Source organism: Eutrema salsugineum, unplaced genomic scaffold (assembly GCF_000478725.1).
Source record: "Eutrema salsugineum unplaced genomic scaffold, Eutsalg1_0 scaffold_3, whole genome shotgun sequence".
NCBI classification, from domain to species: domain Eukaryota; kingdom Viridiplantae; phylum Streptophyta; class Magnoliopsida; order Brassicales; family Brassicaceae; genus Eutrema; species Eutrema salsugineum.
In genome coordinates, this window is record NW_006256756.1 from 13154629 (window position 1) to 13175842 (window position 21214).

The window sequence follows — 21214 nt, forward strand, 5'->3', positions numbered from 1 at the left end:
AAATATAGTAAATTTTGTTCTGTGTAAAAAAAATAATGAATTTTGATATAATAAATTATTGAATTTTGATATAAATAAATTAAAATATAATATAATATTTGTGTACAATAATTGATCTCAAATGTTTTGGACAAAAAATATGAATAATCTCAGCAGCCAATAAAAACAGAACACATGTATATTTATATCATATATATTATAAGCGAAATAAAAATTTCGTTTAAAGCTCTCTCATTTAATCTCAAGGTGGCTAATTACCATTTATCCCTTCTTAAATTAGTTTAGATTAATTTTTATAAAATATATATTAAAAAACGAAAATAATGGTTTAAATTAAGTTAACAAACCATTATCATACCGTATATTAAAATAAAAACCAAAAACAATGGTTTAGGGTTTAAAAAACAAGTACCTTTCCCTTAAAGAGACCGCAGAGTAAAGTATCTGTGATTTTTCTGAATACCAAACTTCCCTGAAGGGCAACAACGATTGTATATGGATTTCATCTGGTATTGTTCTCTTTTAAACAAAGCCGTACAAGTGTTACAAATTGCGGCAGAAGTAATTAATTTTCAGACAAACTTTCTTTCGATGCCAAGATTCAGGTTTTTTTTAAAAGCTTGTCTTGAACCAGTTTGACTGCCGAGAAAACTGTGAAAGGAGAAAAAAGAAGTGATTTGGGATTTCTTTAAAGCCAAGGCGAGAGACAAGACGTCAATAGGTTAAATTACGCAAATGATCTCTAAATCATTTTGCAAGCTTATAAACTTCTAACAGAGGACAAGCTAGCGTATCTTCTGGGTTTTATCTTTAGTCACATAGTTGATCTGACAGTTTTTCCAGGTTTTGTCGAGAAACCAAGCTTCTGTAATCATACAATCAAATCAAGGGGAATAAAGGAAAAAGCTTTGGTTGAATCAAAAATTAGTTTCGGTTTCCAAAGTTGAACAACAACCCATTAAAGAAAAAAAGTTAAAAAAAAATCAAATAGAGAAGTTAACAAAATTGGTTGAACAAAAAGAAAACTTTCAACTGTTCAATATTCAAATTAAGAGAATTTTTTTTTCCCACTTGGTGGGCGTCTTTTGACAAACAAGAGAGAGCGAAAGTGATATATTAAATTGTGTGTCTTATCTATTGATGACCGACAATACCATTAGTTTTCATGGAGGATTCTCAACTTGGAAAATGCAAAAAAAAAAAGTGGGAGACACTAGAGAGGGAAAGAGATAGATGGTCAAAAAATAAGTAAAAGTGGAAGTTTTATAGCCACAAAGTCATGGCCTTAAGCTCCACGGGAGGGAAGAGGAATGAAGAACACATAGGTAATCGGTGAATCTTTTCTCTGACCAATTACACAGAGGTGATTAGTGTATCATACCAAGGAGACTTGGTTCCCAAGGCAAATGAAAATAGCCAAAGCTTCCACTTTCCTTCCTGGTTGCTAGAGATTTTTGTAGCCGATATTATAACAATGTGCAACGATTAACAATGTCCAGTTCTAATTCTTTGGCTAATCTATTAAATGATCGATATATTGTATAAGTCTTCTATAAAAGTTTTTTAGTTTGCATGATGATATATGTAACGGAAGGAAGAAGAGTGTTATGGTGCACTTTTTGTATTAATATATAGGTTCATCTTTTTCTATTAAAATATCCAAATTAAAATGAAATCCAAGCTAAACTATAGGGAAGGTTCATCTTTTTCTATTAATATGTTTGGAATTACAAAAAATGTCTCCAAAACATTAAAAAAAAAATTATAAGAAACCGAAGAAAAAAGAAAACCTAGCAAATTTTGCCACAAATCATCAGCCACAAATAGCAACCTTAGACGTTGGCAGCCTGATTGGATTCGGTCACGACATATTACTTTGGTCGAGTGAATTTCATGGACAATAGAGATGGTTTGGATATGGTAACATGAATCTGTTTTTGGTATTTTAAGTTACATTTAGTAGAATTACATGTACACGTGATAGGAAAGGTTACCTAGCTTCACAGTGGGTTTTGTGTTTAACTACATAACTTTTGAGGAATTTTTTTTAAAAGTTTGTGTGAGAAGGAGGAAGAGAGAGAGACGTAAAGAGAGAAGTAAAAGCCTTTAAAGACATATAGATATGGATAGAAAGAGTGAGTGATGGAGGGAATGAGTGAGAGGGAGAGAGGGATGGAGGGAATGAGTGAGAGAGAGAGAGAGAGATGGAGGGAATGAGTGAGGGAGAGGGAGAGAGGGAGAGAAAGAAAGGTGAAGCGCAAGAAGGAAAATGCATGAAAGACAATGAAGATAAAGTAGAAGAAGGTAGAAATGAGGAGAGACACACAAGAAAAAGACAAAGACGACAAAGAAGAAAAACCAAACAGTATAAAATGGGGAAAGAAAGAAAACGAAGAAGTCACATTTATCTTAATTTAGTTGGTTATAGGTTTCATACATTTATTTACTATTATTTTTGGGTGTTTATTTTTGGATGGTGTTTACTTTTTAGGATTAGTTATGTTTTTGATCTCGTATGTCTTAAATGGTTTGTTCTAATTTTTTGGGTTTACAACTTTTAAAGTTTTTTTTTACGTTTTTGAAACTTTTCGGTCCGCGCAAAGCGCGGACTAAACACCTAGTATTAACTAAAAAATCAATCAGTGAACGACTTGTGATATGTTATGTCCCCTGCTTTATAAATTTAACGTGTTGAATAATCTTATAATATTAAAGGAGAAGTACATTTAGGAAAATGACCTCCGTGTTACATGGTATATTACAATGAATGCCATTGTATAAAAATGTATCCCATGAACAAAAAAAACTCAAACCAAAGAGGATCCGCGTCCTTTTAAAATGATCCGTTTAAAAGGACGTGAATCCTAATTCTGACCCGTTTTGTATTCTCTCTATCTTATTTATTTCAAATTTTCAATAAAAACGTAATTTAAACAAAATATCCTATTATTACGAATAAACTAAACTTCGCATAACTGTCGAACTCATTTGAATAGATTGGCAAGATTACGTATCCGAATTAAATATACTTCAAATCCTGTTATGATATCTATTATTAATTATACTGATAATTATTGTTACCAATTACAACAATAAGCACAATAATAAGGTAAACAATTCTAACCACTATCACATATCTCATTTGGGTTTTTTTCCTATATTTATTGAACACAATATATTCTCATAAATGTATGTTACTTATAGTATTCCTTAAATTTCTAAATAATATAATAGGTGCTCCTCATTGACTTATACCATAGGATATTTCGAATTTATCTCGTTTATATCGCATCTCCGTGTATATAGACAATTACAACTACTTTACAAAAACAACGTAATTTTATATTTGGCATATCTATTTCAAAAATTCAAATTTCACAAATATTCTTGGCCGCCAATGTATGGACATTTAACGGCTTATCAATAAATCCTATATTTTTTCTTATAAATATACAACCCCTACTTCCAAACCACTCCTCATCAAGTTTCGTTTTCCTCTCTGTTTTGTTTTGTTTTCATTGTTCTTATGGCTTCCACAACGAAGCTAAACCCTTTAGCTGACGTTAAGCCTTATAGACTGGGTGGAAGGTTCAAGTGAAGGTACTTCATACATGGAAACAATACCAAACCAAGAGTGGGGACTCTTTGGAAATCATCCTGGCCGATGAAATGGTACAATATATTATTAATCGACATTACTTTTTAATATTTTGATTGTTCTGTTAATTTTTTAAACTTTTTGATCATCCAGGGTACCAAAATCCACGCAACTGTCAAGAAAAACTTGCTGCATCGTTTTGAACGGATGATGGTTGTTGGTGAATGGAAATTCATAGAGAACTTTTCATTGAATTAGGCTTCAGGACAATACCGGATCACCAAACATCAATTTAAGATGTCATTCATATCCTCTACAGTTGTCAGCAAAAGTTCTAATCGGTCAGACAGTCTATTTTTTTATTTATCTGAGTTTGTTACAATATTGGACGATGTAACCAATACACGTTTTTTGGTTGGTAAGTTTACTGATATATTTCAATTAATTTTTTCATTCCTCTTAGTTTCAATAATTATCTGATGTTATTTTGCTAAATAGATGTTATTGGACAAGTTAAAAGTGTCTGTGAGTTGCAACCAATATCTGTTATGAATAAGGACACCAGCAAACTCGAGTTCGCTCTACGAAATGCTAAGTGAGTATATATATAAATACAGACACTTTGTTTTTTTATTGTTTTCTTTCATCTGTTTTATGTGATATGTGTTATAGTGATGAACGTTTACCATGCACACTGTGGGGAAAACTTGGTGAGGAAGTCTATTCGGCTTGTCGGAGTGCAGGTGAAAGAAGTGTCATTCTTGTGATCCGTTTTGGGAAAATAAACGTTTTCAAAGGTACATATTAATTTTGTTTATTCATAAATTTGTTCTTTTCATACAACACCATTGTTTTTTTGTTTTTGTTTTGATTGTTAAATATTGTAGGTGATTGTCGAATTACAAGTAGTTGTCAAACAACAAAGGTTCTGATAGATTTGAATGATCCCGATGTTATTGTCTTCAAGAATAGGTAATTTGTCTATGTATATTATATATATGTCTTATCATTACGATTACGAATACAACTAATACTATTACCTATTCTTAGTTTACATGAGAATTGCGGACGTATTATCTTCTTGAGTAGCAAACCTCAACAAAGGGTTTCTTATGGTGATGAGATTCATTTCGATCAGCTTCCAATGGTCACTATTTCAGAATTGCAAGATTCTCTTGAGGTATATGTCCTTTTAAAACTTTGCTAGGGAAAACATCATATATTATATAATTTTGACATTTGTATTTTTGTTTCTTCAGGTTGGGAAATGTAAGATCATGTGCACCATCTACGCGGTTGACACAGACTGGTCGTGGTTTTATTTGGTTTGCACTAGGTGTGGTAAAAAAGTGTACAAAATTCCAAAGAAGGCAGATTAAAAAATGACCAAAAAGAATAAGACCCTTTATTCATGTGAAACATGTGATGCAAAAGTGTCCTTTGTGAGTACGAGGTAAAATTTTTTACTATTTTTTTAGTATTTGTCTTAATTATTTAGATAACGGTGCATTCAAGTATTTTAATACAATCTTGATATATTACTAGGTACAAACTTCATCTTTGCGTTATGGACGATACCAGTAGATCAAGTGTTTTCTTTTTGATAGAAATGCACAGGATATTTTAAATCAGAAAGCTGATAAAATTCTCAAGGGGAACTTCGATGAGGTATTAATTGTAAATTTTAATCTATGATACAATTTTAACCCTTTATGATTAAAGACTTTGTTTGTTTAAAATTTAATGTACGTTATAAACTTAGATACAAGATCCGGATGTCGTTCCTAATGCACTGCAAAAGTTGATTGGAAAGACTTTTCAGTTTCTGATTTGTGTTGAGAAAGAAAATCTCTACGGTGGTAGTAATACATCCAAAGTCGGGAAGGTTTGGAAAGGAATGATGTTTATCCGCTGATGAGGTGAATGAATCTGAAGATATGGGTGATCAGAGTTTGCTCTGTCTGTATAGGTATAATTTCGAAAAATATTAGCTTGGGTTGCATATAATAATTTGTATATATTTATATACGGTATTGGCGTTTATGTTTATATTTATATGTAAACTTTGTAGGTGTCGCTGATAAACACGCTGAGGCAAGAGCCTTCTTATGAGGTGGAAATTTGACACGAGACTCGTCGTGCACATGGATCTGGCAAAAGTGATGGGCCTGATATAGGGAAAAATATGGTTATTTGAATTCGTATCTTTTCATGTTATTTCGCTATTCTTGTTCAACTTTTTGTTGAAATTTGTTCAGATGATACTCGTGCATTTGTTCTTGAACTATAATAATTTATTTTTTTAATTTAACCATTACTACGTTTACATTATTTTACAAATTACTTGTGTATCGTGTTAATTTTATTGGGCTAAAAATTAATATTGCCTCACGTTTTGCAGTGACATAATTGAGTAATTACTATAGTATATGTATGATGAAGAAATTGTAGATGAATTATACACTTAATTTGGAGTACATACCTTATTTTTATATTTTTCAAGATATTTTCCAATATTTATAGAAGATATATTCATTTATTTGTAAATGCTATTCTATGGGAATTTGTGATAATTGAGTCAATTGTATCTTAATATGTTTTAATTAGAGCGGACTTTTGGGGAATATGAAACACACGGATGAAACGTGAGTAGTCACCTTACTTTTACGACTATAAATAAAAGTAGAAGGGAACTTTCTTTACTCAAATTAAATTCTCTCTACAACTATTCCTCTCATGTGGTCCTCAGACAGACGTACAAAAACTATCTTTACATCCAAGAAAAAAAATGTTTCTCTACTAAATATTTTTTGTACATCTGTCAAGGATCACATCAGAAAGAAGTAGTTTATTTCATTTCCTAAACAGTATTATTTACATTTATATTATTCACCATAAAAGGTCGGATTATTATTTCTTATATGCTCATCTCTGTAATTTATACCTAAGTAAAGTACTAATATAAATCTCAATTCATTTTTTTTTATGTAGATATTCGTGGAATTAATTATTAAGTATGTAATTATTATCTTATACATTTCATTCAGCTATTAAGCAACATTATTTAACGTATAGAACAAATATAATAATTTAGTGAATGAATTTTAACAAAAAATGATATTTTATATAGTGGGAAAATTCGATTGCATATATAATATATAATCATATTGAGTGAATATGTGAATTACCTAATTATATACTGTTTTAACGATTTACAGTATGCAATTAATAAATTATAATATTTTGTAAATATACAGCGTGAAATTGTAATGACAATGTTTTTAAGATGCTTCATATCTATGGCAAGTAACAATAATTGTTATGTACATAACTCGATTTATGGTAAGTTATTCATATATGTGAATGATAATTTCATATAAATATATTTAAATTGGTTATGTTCATTTATCAATTTTTAGTTTAAAATAAAAAGAAATCTTTACATATCATAATTGATTAATAGATATTGTTAAGATTCACTTGTAGGATTTGTGGCCGTAAATTTAACCTAAAATCTTTAATTTTATTCTTAGTCTATCTTCCCTCCCTAATCCATCATTTTTTGCTATATTTTAATCTTCACGAAGAGGTTTTATGAGAGGTTAAATTATGCCTAGGATTAAACATGTTGATCGGAAGAATAAACAGAAGACTTGTTGTCTGGTTGGAGCAGCCAAGTTAATAATTCAGGGTCATCATCTACTAATTTGTTTACTCAAAACTCAGATATAGTGGATAATCATTTTGAAAACGAGATCAAAGGTCATTCACTGTTTCCACAAATTTTGGTAGACAGAACAAATACTGAATCCATAACTAGAACGCGTAATCAATTTTCTTGTACTGTATGTGATGGACTGGAAAACTGTAAGTCTTCTTAAATTGATGTTTAGAAACTATTTTCTTTAAATCTTATATTATTATCGTTAACACAATGGTTATAAATCATTAAACTTTAGTATGTGACATTATTATTTCAATAATTCAGCTTTACATACTCAAACAAATTATACTGGGAAAGAGAATTCTTTCACATTAAAAAAGAGAAAGCGGAAACAACTAGAATCACTATCTTCATGTGAGTTATATATGTTTGGCGTATTATGGTCCTTTATATATAATGTACCTTGATAAGTATTGGTTTTCGTAATTTTTATTTTATTTATATAGCCGACCTATCCCAGTTGACATCAACGAAGTTAACTAATTTTGGGTCAAGTAACAAGTCAACCAAGTTTGTTTTCTTAAAAAATGGAGATTCATCTTGTATACGGAATACAGATGCTATATCTTTGTATGAAGATTATAAATGTAAACAGGAGATTGGTCAGAACTACAACGAGAATATTCTCGACCATCAACATCATGAAGGTAAGTACTTATATTGCAACTAATTTTGTGCCCAGAAAATATCGTTTACTTGTATTTCGTATTGTTTTAAATTCGTCTGTCAGGACATGTTGATTATAGTAGTCTTGGTGTTGATGATACCAAAGATATGTATGATGATGTCGTCTTTCCAAACAAATACTGGGATTCAGAAGGTAATATTTTATTTGCTGTATTGACTTAATGTGCAATTATATATACTTATACTTTTTAACTAATAACAATTATATATTTTATAGATGAGTATGATTATGAACAGCGGTTTGACTGTAGCAGTCTTGATGGTTCCTCCGATGAAGAAAACTATATTATGGATGAAGCTGGCGAAGAAATTTTATCTGACAATGAGGAACCTGAAGACTATGTTTATGATGTCAAGATTTTAGCTACTATTTTGCAGAAAACGTTTTCTGTAGGAGTCTCTAATAATAATAATCATTTCAGCGAATATAAAGGTATTTATTTCTAAAACTCAATCTTATGTTATGTGTTTCACATATTAATTTATTATAATGTCGGACTACTTTTATATTCAGAATATAAAGATGATGGCTATCCTTCATATGAGTGTAATTATTGTGGTGCAATTTTCTGGTATGGTGAATGTTTAAACAAAAGAAGAAGAGCAAAGAATCCTATATTTTCTTTGTGATGTTCGCAAATTCAAGTAAAGCAACCATACCTTTGAGATTCTCTAGAGGAATTCATGCATCTATTTACATTTGCCGATGATCTAAGCAAACATTTTCGCAAGAATGTTAGACCCTACAATATGCTATTTTTAATGACTTCAATTGGAGGTAAAGTAGATAGGTCGATCAAAAAGGGGTGTGAACCATCAATGTTCCAGCTTAACGGAGAGAATTATCATTTGATGGGAAGTATGCTCCCTAAACCTGGTGATGTTACAAAGTTTTATCAGTTATTTATTGTTGACAGCGATGAAGAAGTACAAAATTGTTCGACCATTATGAGGTATAAATAATAATTGAATTCATATTTATTATTACTTTATTATAATAATAATAATATATTTTTCTTGCAGCAAAAGTAAAAATCCTATGAATGTGTCTAAACGTAAACAATTCAGGAATGAATTAATTGATAGGCTGGTTAAGATGTTAGATAAGGTGAACCCTTACGTGAAGAATTTTTGAGCTGCTGAGACAGATTAAAAATGGATCCCAACGAGGAGCTTCATATGAGACTTATAAATGATCGCCATAAAGACTCAAGGATATATAATATGCCTATTGCGTCTGAAGTGGCTGCGTTGATCTCTGGTGATCTGAATGAGGATATGTGTAAGCGTGATATAATATTGCAGAAACAAAGCGGCAAGCTGATAATGATTAGTGAAATTCATCATTCATACATTGCTCTACAGTATCCTTTGATTTTTCCGTATGGTGAAGACGGCTTCCATATTCGCATTGAAAAATGCTTTGCAAAGACTGGGAAGAAGAAACGGAAACGAGAATATATTAGCATGAGACAGTTTTTTGCATTTCGTATACATGAGCGAAAGAATGAATGTCACACTTGCTGCGTGCTAAGAGGTTATTCCAGCAGTTTCTGGTTGATGTTTTAACTATGATAGAGGCAAATCGTGTCGGTTATCTTGACAAAAACCAGACATCACTCAGATCTGAAAATCTTGATTCAATAGAAGATGCATCAAATAAAGGTAAAAAGAATTTGCGTGATCAAGGTAGAAAAACGTATTTGCCTCCTTCATTCACTGGTGGACCTCGATATATGACTCAATGCTACTTGGATGCAATGTATGTATGTAATCATTTTGAGTACCCTGATCTGTTCATCACCTTTACATGTAATCCAAAGTGGTCAGAAATCACAAGGTATGTGAACGAGCGGAAACTCAGCTTTGATGATAGACCATATATAATTTGTCGGGTGTTCAAAATGAAGCTAGATTCTATGATGATGGATTTTGCTGATAACAGACTCGGTATAGGAAAAATTATTTCTGGTTAGTAACTTTGGCATTCTTTAATATTGACATTTGTAATATCAATATCATAGAGTTTATTCATTGATATATATTTTCGTAATTTCAGCCATGTACACCAAAGAGTTTCAGAAGAGGGGTCTACCGTATGCACATATTCAATTGTTTTTAGATCCAACTTCAAAAATTCCTCCTGAAAAAATCGACAATGTTATATCAGCTGAGATACCCGACCGATATGAAGAGTCAGAGCTTTATAGAATTGTTTCAGAAATGATGATTTATGGTCCATGCGGTGATCTTAATCCAAGATCACCATGCATGTCTCAAGGGATTTGTACAAAAATGTATCCTAAACAGCATGCTGAGACGACAGCTATTAATAAAGAAGGTTTTCCTTTGTATAGAAGGAGGTCACAGCTCGAAGATTACGTTGACAAAAATGGGTACAAATGTGATAATAGATTTGTGATACCCTATAACAAGAAGTTGTCTCTTTGTTATCGAGCTCATATCAATGTTGAGTGGTGCAACCAAGCTTCTTCCATTAAATACTTATTTAAGTATATAATAAAGGGTTTGATCGTGTTACGTTTTTGATTGAGCCTTCACAAGCACAGAATGTGAAAGCTGATAGAGGAGATAACAATCATTGTGATTCCACACATGAATGTCAAGCAAAGAAGAAAATGAGATTAAAGACTTCTTCGACTGCAGGTTTGTTGTCAACACTTATATTTGAACTATTGTCAGAATAAAAACTATATATTTAATTGAATATTTTAGTTGTTTACTTCTAACATACTATTTTATTATACAGATATGTATCTGCGTGTGAATCTGTATGGCGAATCTTAAAAAATCCAATCCACAATCGTGTGACCACCGTGGAACACATTTCATTTCACTTACCAGGCAACAGTTGGTATATTTCAAGGACGATGAAATGGTAGAATTGGTTATCCATAGAGAAGTTGTAAAGAACATTTCCTCTGAAAACCAATATATTCATGCAAGGACAAAACAATCTTAAAACCAATTTGATAGGTTCAGAGAGCAGAGAGAGGGAATATGTGAACAATTTTCTTTTCTAATTCACTCCTGATATATTGCGACCAACAAAAAACAACACAATTAACCAAATGATATTTGTCAGTTACAACAAACAAAAAATGAGAGTATATCAACGAGCAGTCTCAGCTCTCCATAAACCCAGAGGTTTCCACAACACCTAGAAGCATGATAACAGCACCTAACTCTTGTCTAAACTGATTACATTCTTAACTAAATTGTTGGTTTAACAATTGGATTTGATGAACTCTTACCACAATGTCTCATCAAAATCAAAAGCAATGAAAAAGGTACCTTATCTCCTGGATGTGAACCTGTAGTTTTGGAAAAAGGCCTTTCATTTCCACTCCGGGTGATTGAACTATCAGAAAAAGAGAAGATCATCATAAACTCAGAAAAGCAAGCACTTTCGTCGAACACATTGTGTGCGCAAAATAAAGCATATAAAAATCCGCAATGAAAGGTGAAGGAGCATCGAAGAGTTAATTACCACAGGAACGATAGAAGTCATGATCGTCGGCTACCATGAGGAAATCAGGGTCATAGAGAACTCCTTCCCCACTTGATCCAATCCCGCCTCCTCCTTTACCTCTTTTGGCACACAGGTTCTGTTGCATCCTCTTGTGAGCACAGCCATGAGGCTTGTATATTTGGGGATTTTTGATTGCTCTCTCCAAACTGCCACCAAACAAACCCTAATACAGATCCGTTTCTCCATCTAAAGCACAAAAACGTCGGAAAAGAGCCAACCAGTTCGAACCCTTGGCGTGAAGCCCCTTGTCTCCGACTAAGCTCATACCCATACCACCACCAGTCGCCGATGTCAAGCTCGGGAAAGGAAGCTTTGGATCTCGGCGGCGCTGTTTGTTTAGGATGAAGTCACACCAAAGACGAGAGAGAAAATCGTTTTGAGAAGAGGAGGAGACGAGGAGAGGAAAAAAAACTTAAGAGAGGAAATCGTGTTTCGCGAGGAGGAAGAGAAAAAGAAAAATTAAAGAGAGAGAATAAAAATAGAGAGAATCGTGTTTTGTGAGGAAGGAGACAAGGGAAAAAAAAAATATTTCTGTCAAACCTAAAAAATTTGGGGAAAACATTTCACCAAAACTAAAATTATCCTCAGTATTTAGCGCCCATGATAGAAATTAGACTCCAAAATTATTTAATGCTTCTTTTTGGTAAAATTATGGGTTTAGCATTAGTAAAGTGCTATAATAGAGTATTTGAAGTTTATGAGTTTTTTTTTTTTAACAGTGTAAATACTTAGAACAGTTTAGTAATCTAAACCGGAGGTATCGAGTTTACATAATTGATATCGTGAGGGTAGATCTGAACACTCCATGCTAGATTGTCTGCCTTCATATTCTTTGTTTGTAGGATATGTTTTTAACTTTTTATGAATTATTTATTTTTAAATAAATATATTTTATATTTTTCAGTTTATGAGTTATTTAGTTTTCAACTAAATTTAACTTTTGCATTTAAATGTTTTTAAGTGATTTGCAATGATTAAATATTTTTTAGTTATGAAATCGCCGAAAACCCTATACCCCAAAATCTATGTCTTACACCCTTATACATTAAACCATAAAAATATATACATAGGCCTATACCCTATAGTTTATACCATTAAACCTACACCTCAAATCATATGCCATAAACTATAAATAAAAGATTCACTAACTTTTTCTTCTTATGTATATTGTAATAGTTTTTTCTATTCCATTTTATGCTCTAATTATGAAACAATAATTTGTTGTATAGTTTTTTTATAACCTGAGAAATAACAAAGATATATTACAAGTGTGAATCCTTAAACTCTAAATCAAACAATCTTTAATCCAAAAAGTTATTAAATTTCTATAGTAATAAAAATATAAAAATGTATTTCAAATCCTATATCTTTTTATCCTAAACCCAAATTTTACACTTATTAACTTTTTGTTTTTATTTTGTATTTTGTAATAGTTTTTTCTATTCTATTATGTTTTCTCAGAATAAAACAATATATTTTTTATGTTTTCTTATTTCAATTGAAATAAAAATTTTAAAAAAAAATCTACCCTAAATCACACATATTAGTCAATAAAAATTCCTATATATCTATTATAAATAGTACTAAAAAATATTTGACTCACTCGTTGGTTATTTGACATTTGTTACTTTTCTGTTCATAAACTCTTACCTAAAACTTTATTAGTATATTTTATTAGTAATGCTAATGATCCAAGATCAACAGACAACAGCATCTTTGAATTCTCAAAATCAGCAATACACATTGTTTAATTTCTTCAGCAACAATACATCAGATACAAGTTTGTAGATAAAAATAAAATAGAATAAGAAATTCATTCAATTGAGTTTTTGGATGTTTATCTGAATTAAACCTATTTTCTTATTTATTTTTAAATAAACTTGTGATTTAATCTTGTCACAAAGTGGTAACAATTATGTCATAAAGTGGTAACAATTATGTCATAAAGTGGTAACAATTATGTCATAATCTATGACCAAGCTTAAAAGTGACTAAAATAGTAACTAATTGTGATAATGTACTTACAAAACATTTGTAACTTTGAGTGACTTAAGTATAATCACAAAAATCGTATAATTTAGTTACTAAATTTGGTCGCAAATCTGTAATATATTTGTTACTATATATTATGTAACAATTACATCACGATTAGTGACAAAAATTTGTTACTTTTAATTTGGTCACAAAATTATGACGAAATGGTAACGATTTTATGACTAAATAATTTGGTCACGGTTTCGTATGAAAATCGTAACAAAATTGTTACAAAAAAAATTTAGTCACAACTTTTCGTAACAATATTCACTTTTTTTGTAGTGACAAAGATGAAGGCTTGGTTTAAGTTGAACAAAAAAGGCGGTAAATGTAAAACACTCACGTATGGAGAAATCCATGTTTACTATACGTGGGATAAATCACTTCGGATGTTTAAACCAAGGAAAAGAGGTTTTGCTATTGGAAGGATTACTTATGTTCCACGTAAACTAGAAGAAGCTTATTTTTTGAGGATTCTTCTTAATGTTGTCAGGGGTCCAGAATCATTTGATGACATCAAATCCTACAATGATGTGGTATACCCTTCTTTCAAGAAAGCATGTTATGCTAGAGGGTTGTTAGAAGATGACCAGGAGTATATTACTAATATTATTAGAATGAGTTTTACTGCTACCGGGTCATTTTTAAGACGACTATTTGTTATAATGCTTGTATCTGGTAGTTTTTCTCGGCTTTAATATCTTTGGGAACAAACCTGGGAAGTTTTGTCAGAAGATATTGAATGCATGCGGCGACAGCATTGTAATCGGCCAGGTTTGATAAATTCAGTACCATTTTCTTATTTATTTTATTGCATCTTTAATGGTATTGTTTAAAACCGTAATGCATTGTTTAATTTGTTACTGATTAGTAAATTCATTATACATATAATTTACACGTTTTGCAGGTCTTATATTGGACGATGCTGATAAGAAAAAGTTTGCCTTTTTGGAGATTGAGAAGATCTTGAAATTTCACAATAGTTCGTTGCAATTCTATACATCAATACCTAAGCCTCCAAAAGATGGGCTTAACAACGATAATATCTTAATAATTGATGAAAAAAATTATGATAGGCAGGCATTAAAAGAAATGCATGATAGAGACATTGTGAAGCTTACCACTGAGCAAAGGAAGATTTATGATGAGATTATTGAAGCAGTTGAGAACAAAAAAGGAGGCATTTTTTTGTATATGGATTTGGAGGTGCTGGCAAAACTTTCCTTTGGTCTTTTTGTCTGCTGTAATAAGATGTAAGGGTGATATTGTGCTAAACGTTGGATCAACTGGATTCGCATCTTTGTTGTTACAAGGGGGTTGGACAGCTCATTCGCGTTTTGGTATACCTATTAACCCAGATAAATATACTACATGTTCGATGAAACGTGGTTCAGAAGTTGCGAATTTGATAGAACAAACATCTCTTATTATTTGAGATGAAGCACCTATGATGAGTAAATACTGCTTTAAATCGTTAGATAAAAGTTTATCTGACATCATGCAGAATGAAGAAGGAGGTGTTTTCGGTGGGAAAGTTGTTGTATTTGGTGGAGATTTCAGGCAGATTCTACCTGTCATGCATGGTGCTTCAAGGGGAGATGTTGCTAATGCTGCATTGAATGCATCCTATATCTGGGATTATTGCAAAGTTATGAAGCTAACAAAAAACATGAGATTATTGGCAAGTGACTTGAGTGTTGAGCAAGCAAATGAATTAAAGGAATTTTCGGAATGGATTTTAGATGTTGGCAAAGGTAAAATCGCTGAGCCAAATGACGGTGAAGCAATGATTGATATTCCTGAGGAGTTCCTTATAACGAACATACATGATCCAATCGAAGCAATATGTACATAAATTTACGGAGAACGGGAGGAAAAAGAGGCCAAGTTTTGGCAAGAAAGAGCAATACTTTGTCCAACCAATGAAGATGTGAACAATATAAATGAACATATGTGTCGAAAATGACTGGTAAGTACAATATGTTCATCTTATATGATTGTGTTTTTAGTTTGTTTTTGGAATTTTATTCTTACTTATATCAATATTTTGAACTAATTAACACAGCTGAGTCAAAAGTATATCTGAGTTCTGGTACTATAGATCATGCTGACTCTGGAACATTGCAAAATCCCGCTTTTACTCCTGAGTTTTTAAACAGTATAAAAGTTGCTGGACTTCCCAATCATTGTATTACATTGAAAATAGGGGGTCCTGTGATGCTGCTCAAGAATATTGATCCTAAAGCGGGATTGATGAATGGAACGAGACTTCAGATTACACAAATGGCGGATTTCATGATAGAAGCAAGAATTATTACCGGAGATAAAGCTGGAGACAAAGTTATTATTCCACGATTGCTGATCACTCCATCTGATGCAAGATTGCCTTTTAAATTAAGACGTAGACAGTTACCGTTGGCAGTTGCATTCGCTATAACCATCAACAAAAGTCAGGGAAAGTCGTTATCAGAAGTAGGTTTGTCTTTACCTCGTCCTATGTTTTCTCATGGGCAGCTATATGTTGCAATATCTCGGGTAACATCGAAGAAAGGCTTGAAAATACTGATAGTAGATAGAGATAGTAATCCACAAAGGCAAACAATGAATGTTGTATTCAAAGAAGTATTCCGGAATTTAGGAAATGATCGTGATGATTAAAAAGGTATGTATTTCATTTTCGTATTCGTTCCATTAATAATATAATGCATTCATTATTTAAAACTTTTTGTTTTTATGTTTTATGTAGGGGTGAATGCGTCACTGTATTCCTATGGTTATTATATGGTTCGGCTCGGTGTTGTTTATCGTTTGACGTTGTTATATTTTTCAATGGAACAATATATATCGAACCAATTGAAGTATTATTTGTTTTTTAAACGGAAATTACCTCAAATAACTTCGAAAACTAGTAACTTTACTACACTAACACCTAGGTGAGCTCTCTTTACTGAACAAACCCATGTTTTTTGGTTAAACTCTTGTAGACCCTTTTGGATTCTTTTTATTACGGATTATGCCATTATCGAATTAATTCATGTAATTTATTTCATTTGACTAAACGTGTGAATTAAACAAATAATTAAGTAATGCAAACATAATTTCTTTCTTCATTGCTCTCTTCGTCTTCTCTCTCGTTCTTGCGACGGCGACTCTGAGATTAGGGTTTTTTAGTGCGGCTGCGAAGGTGAAGTTCTCCGGTGGAATCGTCCATCGATAGTCGTTGTCGGGAGAATTCCGGTGGCGTTTTAGGGTCCGTTCGTCTTTGCTGGTCGAGAGTGAGCCGAAAATCGGCGGTTTGTTATCTCGGGTTTCGTAGTTGCATTTCGCCGGTGAGGAAGGTAATTCCGACAACCCCAAATTGATTTGTTGTTTATATTCATAGATTTTCAGGCGTTGTTTTATAGTTTAGAGTGAGATTTTTGTTAAACATGGGTTTGCTTACAGATTTGAAATTTTGTAAAAACGTATGTCTGAGATTTTGTAATATTTTCATATCCTTGAAACCCTTATATGTGGTTAATATTTTCCGGGGTCTGGAGATGCATTCTGAAGAAGTGATATTGTTTTTGAATTTGGCGCGTTATCTTGATGTCTGTTTTGAACTTTTAATGGAAGATTTGTTTATATTGTAAAGAAAATAGTGGAAGAGTTTTGGTTTTAATGAATTGGTGGCTGATTTGATATAGTTTTGGTTTTGGTTATGGTTATATTTTGGGACAGATTTGTCGACAGTTTTGGTTATATTGACGGAAGATTTATTATCCATAGATCTTCTTATGTGACAGTTTTATGTATGGTATTGGAACAGTTTTGTTGTGCTAAAGCGGAAGAGTTATCGGTTTTTACTGAAACTTGTTTTTTATGCTTGCAGCTATGGCGTCATCTAGTGGGACTAAAGTTTATCCTCCGCGCCTATATCCGGAAGGAAAATCACCTCTGCAGAACCGAAGCATGAATCACTACTGCTTCCTCAACTTGTTTGGGAGGGTGAAAGATGGAATAGGTGCAGATGTGTTTGAAAACATCAAGGAGACTTCCCAGGTTGGAGTAATATTGAAGCTGGCAGACATGGACTTTGTATCGTCTTCAAACCTTCTTCACAACTTTCTTACGCGACAGCTGTCAATAGAAAATGGTCATGAGATTTGGATTTTGATAGGAGGTCAGCCCATCAGGTTCTCTCTGCATGAGTTTTCTGATATTACGGGGTTGAATTGTGATAGACTTGGGGATGATGATGAGGCCGAAATAGATGACTCTGAGTTCTGGAAAGAGTTGAGAGTCAGTGGAGGTGGACCAAAATTTAAACATCTCGAAGCATTGTTGTCTAGATGTAGGACTTGGAGTTTTGAGAAGAGAAAGATGATTGGATTGCTGTGTATTCTATCAATAGGAATCTTAGGAATATCTCAAAATAGCAGAATCCCCATGAAGTATGCGAAAATGGTCTTGGATTTGAATGCATTTGAGAGGTTTCCGTGGGGAAGGGTTGGATTTGAAAGCATCATTAATTCGATAAAAATAGTATGCTTCGAGAAAACTAGCTATGTAGTCCATGGTTGTGTGCATGCATTGGTCATATGGGGATATGAGTCGCTGCCTTTCTTGGCCGAAAAATTTGGTGATAGGAATGAAGCTGCAAATGTGGTTCCTCTTCTCCGTTACAAATCAAGTCGCAAGCGTTTTAATTTTGACGCATATGTGTTGCAGGAAAAGCAAGAACACGGCAGGGTAAGTTTTAATGTTAAACATTTGATTACAGTAGTTGATTGTATGAGTGAGAAATTATGTAAACATTTATCATTGCTGTGTTTCATTGTAGGTACGTGTAAGGCATATGGTGGACAAGGAAGAAGAAAATCTTTTGCCATCTTGGCCAGATGAAAACATGGATTGTAGCCTTAAAAATCTTGTAGGAGATATAAAGCATGGTCGACTTGATGTCAGTTTTTGGGATGTACCGAGTGCTGATAAGGGTACAAGTGAGAAAGCTAAGTCCGTGAGGTCAAAGAGTAAGAAGGGAAATGACAGTGATGATGATTTCGTGGACAAGGTTCCACAGAAGAAAAGGGTTGTGCAGGAGAAGAAGAACAAAAGAAATGATGAAGAAGAAGCCGCAAGAAAAGATGGGAAGAAGATCCGGAGAAGTAAAGGGAAAGAGATAGTGAGTGAGGAGGAGACAGAGGACGATTCGGATGTTAGCGTAGAAGCCGTGAAGAAAAAAAAGAAGGGCCATAAAGCTGAAACTGGGGTCAATAGCGCCTTTGAGAGAGAACTTTGGTCCTCTGGATTAGTGTCTATGATTGAGACTTTGAGTTCTAAGGTGGACGCTATAGACAACAAATTCTCCTCAAAGTTTGATCAGTTTGATTCAAAGTTTGCGTCCTTGGATCAGAAGATTCGGATTGTTGAGAGCGATGTGACGAGGATGAAGCAAGCTCGAGCAGAAGATGTTGCTGATGCTGCTGAGGACGGTAAGTCTGCTACCAGAAATGGTGATGATGTGGGTGATGAGAATAACGAGCAGGTAAGTGTTTTCTAACAAACCCTGCAATCTCATTGATTATTAATAAGAAAGACCAATCTGTACTCATGAAGTTGACTTTTTTTGGCAGAACGAAACTTAGCGGTTACCGGAGAATTTGAACCATGCTAGAGACATCTGATGAATCGAATGAATGGATTGCAAATGATTTTTCCCCTTTTTTCTTTTGTTTTTTCTTTGTTTTGTCTTCTTTTCGGATTTGGCCTTTTTCTCAGTGTTATGTTCGTTTTGTTTCTTTTCGGATTCTTGGTTTTGGGTGTTTGATTTTATCTTCTGTTAACATAAATAAAGGGAAATAAACTTAGTACTTCGTTTGAAATTGTATAGTAGTAGTTATGATTTTTAGTAGTAGTTTGGCTGATATATATTATAAATCTGTCAATATTTCAGCAGTCATGGGTACTTAAGATGAAGGACACATCTGAAGATTCATTTCAGGTAGCTTGCTTGGTTAGGAATCCAAAAGCTACCACTACAACTCCCCGAGAAATAAAGAAAGAACCAGAAGAAAAGACTCCAAAATCAGGGAAAGCGTGTGGCTCTTTGAAGAAAAAAGAGCCAAAAGATACTGTGGATTCAAAGAAAAATGAGTTGCCTGCAGTAAATCTATCTGAGGGTTCAGAATCGTTTGGAGAAGAGCCGAAGAGATTTGGCGTAGCATTGGATAAATTGCTGGCTCTGTCAAAGCGTGATGATTGTGTCATGAGGGAAGCTAGCGCTGACATAGATAAGCGACACATCTCACTTGCAGCCTCACAAAGAAGCCCTTACATTGGTAATTCTGGTGTGAAACGCGTTATGTTTGGCTGTCATCCATCAGATGATTCATATGATCCATTTGAGAAGGTTTTGGTCTCAAAGGTGGAGAAGCTAATGGCGTTCCTCGATCATGATATGTACGTTTCTTCCATCTCTAAATGAAATCAACTTTTTGTTTTGGGTTTAATATTAAAGTTTTACTACAACTTTTTGTAGGAATAACCCATTACCAAGTAGCAACGCAGATTCTAAGTTTTATCTTACCATCAGGACTCCTAAAGAGCTTTGGCCGAAAACAGACAACGAATTCGGGTGGCTAGGAGATATGGTATGCAAGATTTATTGGATGTACATTGTTTCATATATCATCTTCCTCAGTTAGAAGACTTTAATTCCTGTTGTTTTCTTTTGCAGCATTTGTGCTCTGCAATGCATATGCTGCGAAGAAGGTCTATGAGAGATCGTACTCCTTTTAGGACCGATAGGATTGCATTCCTCGATCCCTGGTTTGTGAGCCAATGGTGTTTCGACTACAAGAACAACTTTGAGGGGAAATAGAAGAATTGGATGTTTCTGGAGCTTAATACAAAACGCGGCGTTTTACAAATGTTTATTAAACCACAGAGTTATTTAACGACAGAGTTATTCAGACATAGATTAAACGACAGAGTTATAACACATGTAATAACAGTTTTATGAGAAAGGAAAACAGTTTTACAAATTCTTTAACAACAGTTTTAATATCATACACACCAGATCTATCAGAACACGTAACAGATTTAATCAACGGGACATGTAAGGCGATTATGCCCACCACCGTTGCATTTCGAGCAAGTGTACACCTTCCGAGGTCGTTTTTTCTCCATTGCGACATCCAGAGCTGACTTTATCCTACTTTTCTTTGGTCTTCCTGGCTGTTGCCGCACCGTAGGAGGGAGACACACCTTTCCACGGACGTTGTTTGGAACAGGTACCGATCTATCACAAGGCATTACGGACTTCGCGTACCCATTGCATAAGTAAGTACTGCGATAATATGGATGAGCCAAATCGATCCGTGACATCTTTGCAGCCTCTGCCGCAGCAATTGCATGAACGCAAGGGATTTTGTCGATGTCAAAACGACGACAAGTGCATTTCTTTAGCAACAAATTGACAACATTCAGAGAAGACCCACAAGTAACTTGTGCTTGATTGGCATCAATCTCCTATACAGTGAGTTGTTTTGCCTGCTCGACACGCCCCTGCAAAAAACGATTGTGGTATACATGACTTTCAAACCAAAGTATAATGCAGCAAAGTTAAAAAAGTTGA

General features: G+C 33.4%; 2 protein-coding genes and 1 pseudogene across 2 annotated transcripts; 2 read left to right on the forward strand and 1 right to left on the reverse strand.

Moving 5' to 3' along the window:
* The first annotated feature begins 9188 nt into the window (after window positions 1-9188).
* LOC112085437 lies at window positions 9189-16254 on the forward strand (annotated as a pseudogene).
* LOC18014426 lies at window positions 11081-12021 on the reverse strand. Its single transcript, XM_024154316.1, has 3 exons — window positions 11781-12021; window positions 11521-11708; window positions 11081-11391 (listed from the first exon to the last, which is right to left on the reverse strand). Exons 1-3 carry the CDS (start codon window positions 11831-11833, stop codon window positions 11303-11305), a joined length of 330 nt encoding a protein of 109 aa, XP_024010084.1. The 5' UTR covers window positions 11834-12021; the 3' UTR covers window positions 11081-11302.
* A 659-nt stretch (window positions 16255-16913) lies between the features above and the next one.
* LOC18014427 lies at window positions 16914-20458 on the forward strand. The gene is made up of 6 exons (XM_024154651.1): window positions 16914-16934; window positions 17468-18327; window positions 18419-19123; window positions 19532-20037; window positions 20117-20228; window positions 20315-20458. Exons 2-6 carry the CDS (start codon window positions 17470-17472, stop codon window positions 20456-20458), a joined length of 2325 nt encoding a protein of 774 aa, XP_024010419.1. The 5' UTR covers window positions 16914-16934; window positions 17468-17469.
* Window positions 20459-21214: the final 756 nt, after the last annotated feature.

Excerpts from the sequence above, each read along its gene's own strand:
- LOC18014427 (XM_024154651.1), top strand. The coding sequence starts at position 17,470 with ATGGCGTCATCTAGTGGGACTAAAGTTTATCCTCCGCGCCTATATCCG. Across the intron at positions 20,038-20,116 it reads GCGTTCCTCGATCATGATAT|GAATAACCCATTACCAAGTA; the intron begins GTACGTTTCTTC and ends AACTTTTTGTAG. Across the intron at positions 20,229-20,314 it reads TCGGGTGGCTAGGAGATATG|CATTTGTGCTCTGCAATGCA; the intron begins GTATGCAAGATT and ends TTTCTTTTGCAG.
- LOC18014426 (XM_024154316.1), bottom strand. The coding sequence starts at position 11,833 with ATGGGTATGAGCTTAGTCGGAGACAAGGGGCTTCACGCCAAGGGTTCG. Across the intron at positions 11,709-11,780 it reads CACGCCAAGGGTTCGAACTG|TTTGGAGAGAGCAATCAAAA; the intron begins GTTGGCTCTTTT and ends GTTTGGTGGCAG. Across the intron at positions 11,392-11,520 it reads TGACTTCTATCGTTCCTGTG|TTCAATCACCCGGAGTGGAA; the intron begins GTAATTAACTCT and ends TTTTTCTGATAG.